Raw genomic sequence first — 6,994 nt, forward strand, 5'->3', positions numbered from 1 at the left:
AACACTCTTCAATAGTTTTTCATTCTAATTTCTCATCTCCTAACAATTGATAAATTAGTCTCCGTAAAAATGTGCACAGCTTCTTCCCTCCAGAGAACCCCTCTCGCTCGACGTTTTCCGTGAAATTATTCTTATGGGGCTACAAACTTCTTATTTTCTGAAAATAAAAATAGAGAACTATTTTTTCATCTCTCAATACCTATTTGAAGATTTGGCAAATAACAATTTTTAAGAAGAAATTATTTGAGAACTATTGCAGACCCTCTTTCTCCGACAGGCCACGCCCCTCCGATCCGGCGAGGCGGCGGCTGAATCGTTCTCGTTCATTCCCGAACCAGAAAAACCCGCATCATCTGGGCATCTGGCGGCGCGGTCGCCGCCACCGCCGCTGCCGTTGTCCAACAGGCCAGGATGATCCGCGCCGCCATCTCACGCCTCGGCGTGCGCCTCCGCCTCCACCACGACCCCCGAGCCCACCACCCGTCCCCGGCCTCTCCCCCCCTCCGCGCTCTCTCCACCCGCCGCGGCAAGCGGTCCTCCCCCACAGCGTCGCCCGCGGAATACGACGACGAGGGCCCCCTACGCGGCCTCTTCGTGCTCTCCCGCGACCCCGAGAGCCCGCCGCGGCTGCTGGTGGTGCAGCCGCGCCTCCGGCCCGGGAGCCTGCTCGACTCCAAGCTCGCCGAAGCGCTCAACCTCGCCAACTCCCTGGAGGAGCCCCGCGACGGCTTCTACGACCGGGAGTTCGGCGCCAAGGGTGCGCCGCCGCACCTCGTCGTCCAGAATCCCGCTTCCCGCGGCCGCTCACACGCAGGTATACAGCTTCCCGTCGCTCCATTTCCAGTTCTAAGCTCGAGTGCTCTAGTGGCAGTGTTTTCAGTTCGATACGCAATACAGCGAGGTTTTGTAAGAATTGCATGTAATCCGCGTTTAAAATCTACTACAGTAATATGCACACTGGTAGTGACTCAATGCCTGCATTGTTTTCAATCATGGTTCTCATCTGGTAACCACCAGAGGTTAGTTATATTGGTTTCTGAAATTCTGATGTAATCCTAACTCCATTAAGGTCCAGACATATATAAGCTGAAGATGTACTTACAACACATTTGTTTTCAATAATGGCCTGATAGGATCAATTTCTGCACTTGAACTCCTTGGAAGTGCTACCATGATTATCCTGTGACATTGCTTGCACTTTTTTAGTTGTTAAGTATTGCATGATCTGGTGTCCAATATGCATTAGCAAAGTACATGGACTGACCTATGACCTCTAACATAGCGTTTAAGTAGTACAAGTTCTTACATGTTTACATTGTGGGTTTGTTGCTCCATTATCTTAGAAGTAAATGTACCACTATCACTATGAAGCAACCCCACAGAGGCTGCAAAGTTCTTTCACTCCTTTTAAAGCTGCAGCTGGTTGTATTGCCCAGTTCTGCTCTGATGTTTTTGCATACCTAACTCCAAAGTATGCATATCCTGTCACTTTATTTGATAATAATAAGATAAGAGGGTCAAAATCTTGTGGTTCAATCTGTTGGCTTGTGCAGTTGTGCCTTTTGTGTTGAACCATCTGTTGCTTTTGTTATATTTGAACTTGTTTTTACTACTTTTTTGAACTGTTTTTGTGCCTAGGGCTACACATACTTATGGCTAGAACAAAAAAAAAGTACTGTATTTGACAATTTGTCATGCCAGATACATATTTCGGACCTGGAACTGTGGATAATGTCAAGTGCTACCTGAGGGCATCGGAGTCAGAGGTGCACTTTCTCTGATCTTGTACATGAGCATGGCTGTGGTAGTTTATTCATAGACGATTGGTCATCATCCATTATTGGCCCTTCTCTGTGTTGGAGTTGCACTGATAATGCGCAGACAATTCCAACAAAAGTGCTTTGATCCTAACAGGAAGATGTGGATGCAGTTTTTGTTAATGCAATTCTCTCTGGAATCCAACAGAGAAACTTGGAGGCAAGTTCCCATGTTTTCTCTCTGTTTTTTAAAGTTTACAATAACTTGCATTTGACTTCATGACTCAAAATTAACACTGCGTTACCGTCTTTTTTGACGCTTTGCATAGCAGGTTGCGTGGGGAAAGCCAGTTTTGGACCGTGTTGGACTCATAATCGAAATATTCAATGCTCACGCCGAAACAAAAGAAGCAAAGTTACAGGTGCTTGTTTGTCTAGATATATTACCCTATCGAATCTTTGTAGGGTGGGTGTGGAGTTTATGAGTTGTTCTCCATGGACATACTATATTGATGACATGATATGTGTTTAATTATTTACTTTATCTGCCAATTTACAGTCAGAGTTGGCCGCTCTCATGTACACGAAGACTAGGCTTGTCCGAGTACGTGGCCCAGGTGGGCGATTAACTTTTGGTCCAAGTGGGGAAGCTGAGGTGGTCAGTGCAAGAGGGTACATTTCTTTTGACTTCATCCAGCAACTCGGATAGTAATTTGTTTAATTTATGAACGTGTGCCTTCTTGGGGTGGGTGTGTTGGGGGGGGGGGGGGGGTACATGTACATTACGGTCATGTAACTATAGTTAATTTCAACCTGTGATGTCAAATTCTTGATAGTTTGAAAAAACGATTAAATCCACTTAGATGGTTTGACTGCACTGGTTCTGGTTGTAAGTCATCACTAGAGAAGAATGGAGGGAGTATCCTCAATTTGTATATGTGTAGTTCAGTAGTTGCCAAGTTGCTATTGCTTCATTATGAACTAGTTCATGTACTTGCAGGCATAATTCCAACCTAGCTGCACATATGCCTTTCGGAGAAAAAGTCTATACATAAGATATCCTTATTAGGTATCATGTAATTTTGTGCTTAAGTTATGTTGCATCCATGTGGCAACATGAGTAATGAGTTTATGACAAAATCTAACTTTGTGACCCTCTGAATGTCATGCTTGTTGAATTGTAACTTCTATTATTTGTTGTACTCTTGTACTGCAGATAGAGTTGTACTGAATGCACATGGAAAAAACCCCAAAAGTAATGGAGGGGGGGCACATACATTTCCTTCTCTAATTCCTGCAGTGGTCTAGTTAACGTTTTCATCTGGTTAACGTGGTGCCTCAAACATAAACACTATTTATTTATATGATTCACAATTTCGCATATTCTGGTATAGTTTGGACTTGGGAGGATCCACATGGTATATTCTGCTGATCTGTAATACATTATGTTTATTAATTGTTGTTATTCTATTCCACTTTCCTGAATTGTGCCCTGATGTGTTGATTCATTCATTTTGGCAACACAGATCAATGATTTAATTAGTATTGGGTGCACTTATCATGTCATTATTGTGTTGTTCAGGAGAGGAAGTGGGGGCCGGGGCTTCATGAGTGGTGCTGGTGAAACAGAACTTCAACTACAACGGAGAAGGTGCTTGACAGTTGATAGATTACAACCTATATAAAGTTGCAGCTCACAACAATTCCTCATTTTTCTTTATCCACGACTCATCTAGAATCCAAGAACGGCGTGTGAGCTTGTTAGCTCAAATTGAAGATGTACGCCGTACTAGAGCAATACAACGTTCAAGTCGGAAAAGGCACGGTGGCTCATTTGGTCAAGAGCTTGTAACTGTTGCAGTTGTTGGATATACAAATGCAGTATGTGGATGCACTAAAATAGTTCTTTCACCTAATATATCTTTGATGACTATATTCCTCTAGAATATCCCTATGAAAAATATATTTGAGCTTTCTACAGATTTACTGAAGCCAAAGTTCTTTTATGCTCTTTTTGTAGGGGAAATCTACGCTAGTGAGTGCACTTTCTGAAACTGACATGTACAGTGATGATAGGTATGCTGAATTAGTTTCTCCATGTACTTGGTTGCAGCAGGTATGCCCAAAGAAATCATACTCCTATTTTGATGCAGGCTGTTTGCAACAGTAGATCCCCGGTTACGAAGTGTGATTCTTCCATCAGGGTAATGTAGAAAATTTTCATTCAGTTATCATATTGGTAAAGCTGATTTGAGGTTCACGCTTGTTCAGTACATAACATTGCATTTTCTATTCAGGAGAAAAGTACTTCTTAGTGATACCGTTGGCTTCATCTCAGATTTACCAATACAGGTAAAGTTTCTCTTACTGTGTTTGAAGTTTGGAGATTCATATTTTGAACTTCTTTTTTAGGAGAACGTATTTTACTTTTGCAGTTTGTACTATAGCTGTGTAGTCAATGGAGTCGGTAGTGTTGGACTGAGGATAAAAGCCCCCACCCCTCCCACTATAACACCTGGGTTTTATGGTTGGGTTGGCTAGGTGGGGCGCTCTAACTGGTAGCAATTGTATTACCCCAACGCCATTGACCAAATTTCTTTTGCTGAGTTCCGAATCTGACACCTACGCCTGCACCGGTGCCCATTTAAGATTTGGAGGTAGCAAATGGTCCATTGAGCAGCATCCTCATCCTTATCCAAAAACGATATTGACCTACTGTTAGTCTTATAACTTCCATGACTTTAATTTATGCTTAGATCCTATTTGAAGCAAGAATCAGGCTGATTTTCTTTAGTTTCCTTATACATAGCTATCAAGGTGTGGCCTAGGTGGCTAGATGTTGGTTGGTATTAGTGCTATGCACCAGTCGTTTTATGGTTGAAGAGGGGGATTTAGTTAGGTAGGTAGAACTGTTGCAAATAAAGCTTGCCACACCTCCTATGGACTAAAAGCTGGACCAAAGAGGTCTTTAGTCTAAAAAGAAAAACACCTCCTACGGACCTGGAAACGTCCTGCTGTTGTGCTTCATTGCAAAGAAAGGAGAGATGAGAGGGAGAAGTCAAGAGGTAGCAGCAGAGGAGGTGAGTCCTAATGTTCTGCCCATGGCTCATGTGGAGCCAAATGAGCCATAACTGAATCATGTGGAACCCTTCCTTCCTTTATTTTTATTTACTTTGCTCTTCTTCCTTCCAGCTTCCTCGACCTTTGTCCATATCACCACTGCTACCATCACCTTCTCCACTTCAGCCTCCTCGCCACTAACTTCTTCTTTCCTCATCCTCCTCTGCCATCTCTGGTTTTCCACTTCCTCACCTACAAGAGAGGATGGGATATTGCTTCATTGTTCTGACGCCTATGCATAAGAAAGGTAAGCAGGTGCCTTGCCTCAACAACTTACTGCTTTTGATAACCATAACCTTTTCTTCTGCATTGTTTGGCACTTCCTGCAGCAGACAATGTCGTTCCTAAAAAAAGATGAATTCCTGCCGCAGACAATGTCCTTCCTAAAAAGGGAGGAAAAATGAATGTTCATAATTGTTTTACCTCATCTACAGACTCCACGTTAAGCTTAATTAACCTATTTATTTTGTTTCTCCCAGCTTGTGGAAGCATTTCATGCCACCCTCGAAGAAGTGGTTGAAGCAGACATGTTAGTGGTGGGTTTTGTTACTTTTCTTATGTCATTAGTCCATCCTGGAAGTCTTAGTGTAACATGAAGTTGATGTAGTTTTTATTCCTGGTTTAATAACAGACTTTTCTTCAGTCATGTGTGTTTTACTTACCAGAAGCTGCTTTGATTTAATATATAATTTTTTTAAGAAAAAGAATAAGGGAAGGGAACTAAGATCTTCTTTTATCTTGATATGCATCGGTGCAGCATGTGCTGGATGCAAGTGCACCTGATCTTGAGGGGCATCGATCTACTGTATTGCAAGTACTGCAGCAGATAGGTGTTACACAGGAGAAGATCAACAATATGATTGAAGTTTGGAACAAGGTACCTATTGGGACGAGTTTTTTGTTGGCAATTGAGATAGGAGTGTTGGTTTGTGTTTGCATATATGATGTTTTGTCTGTTGAGAATTTCAGATTGATCTTGTGGATGAGAATGCTGCATCTGATGGGGTTGAAGATGAGATATTCCAGACTGAAGGTGAAGAGGAGGATGACATATTCTCTGAAGATGATGTTCCATCAGAACAATCATCTTTGGATTCCTTAGATGATGGAGCAGATTCAGAATTTTTACCAGAAGAAAATTTTGAAGATAGCAATGATGAAGTATCATCTAAAGAGTCATCTGAGATAAAAGCAGCAAACCCAGAGTTATCATCGAAAGAATGTTTTGGAGAGCTTCATGTCCCAGATGCAAATGGATGTGCTTTGACACAACAAATGCCCATTTGTCAGGTGAAAACTTCTGCTGTGACAGGGATAGGATTGCAAGAGTTGTTGGCACTGATAGATACGAAATTGACTGAACAACAAAATGTTGTGCAAAGAAGCTATGGGCCTTTAGATAGAAAATGGAGACCTTCTTGCTCTATGGATGACGAAAAGGCTGCAGAACAATAGGTATGCTGTGCCTTCTTATTTCATCTGTCTATATGTTAATGAGATCAATAGCAGTGTAGTACTCAGTTTCTGTGTTTGCCTCCAGAAGACATGGAAACTATGCAATGCTTTTGGGTATGCACTTATGCATGTTGTACGATTTATATTAACAATCATTCAAAGAGTACATTGGTACTCTTCCTGAAAACTTTTGCATCAGAAAGATTGACAAGAACCTGCAGAGAGGAACATATGAATTTTGATCAAAGCAAGTCATTTAACAGATTGATGAGTTTCAACTAATCCATCAGTAATGTAGAGAATGTTTCTGGTCATTTATGAAAGTTTAATACTTCGACCTTTAAAAGTTCATGTTTCCTGTTAGCCAGACATCTTATACTTCGACCTTTGCTAAGATGCATGAATGTTGCGCCACCTTATATACTTTATTTCATTAAATCTACTGGTGCCGGTGGTCTGGTGCCTCTCCCCAGAGCATTTATATAGGCGTGGATTGTAGTTACGCGTGGGCGCAGCGGTGGGTGGGCCATTTTTACATGAAGCGTGTCACGCGCTACGAGTCAAAACCGAGTGTAGCAACTCGCCGTCGACCCCAGAGCTACATTTGAGAGCGGCGGACCGAGGCAATTTCCTGTTTCCCTGTCAATTCGCCGTCGTCCTCG

The 6,994-nt window shown here is 42.3% G+C and overlaps 1 protein-coding gene across 1 annotated transcript; it reads left to right on the plus strand.

Annotated features, from left to right (window-relative positions):
- Positions 1-255: 255 nt before the first annotated feature.
- Positions 256-6,594, plus strand: LOC120649901 (GTP-binding protein At3g49725, chloroplastic-like). The gene is made up of 13 exons (XM_039926829.1): positions 256-814; positions 1,702-1,766; positions 1,915-1,977; positions 2,090-2,179; positions 2,317-2,429; positions 3,340-3,408; positions 3,494-3,638; positions 3,778-3,833; positions 3,911-3,961; positions 4,055-4,109; positions 5,357-5,413; positions 5,635-5,754; positions 5,847-6,594. The coding sequence occupies exons 1-13, from the start codon at positions 412-414 to the stop codon at positions 6,330-6,332; spliced, it is 1,773 nt and encodes a 590-aa protein (XP_039782763.1). The 5' UTR covers positions 256-411; the 3' UTR covers positions 6,333-6,594.
- The last annotated feature ends 400 nt before the right edge of the window (positions 6,595-6,994 follow it).

The sequence above is a fragment of the Panicum virgatum genome, chromosome 9K (genome assembly GCF_016808335.1).
Source record: "Panicum virgatum strain AP13 chromosome 9K, P.virgatum_v5, whole genome shotgun sequence".
Taxonomy (NCBI): Eukaryota; Viridiplantae; Streptophyta; class Magnoliopsida; order Poales; family Poaceae; genus Panicum; species Panicum virgatum.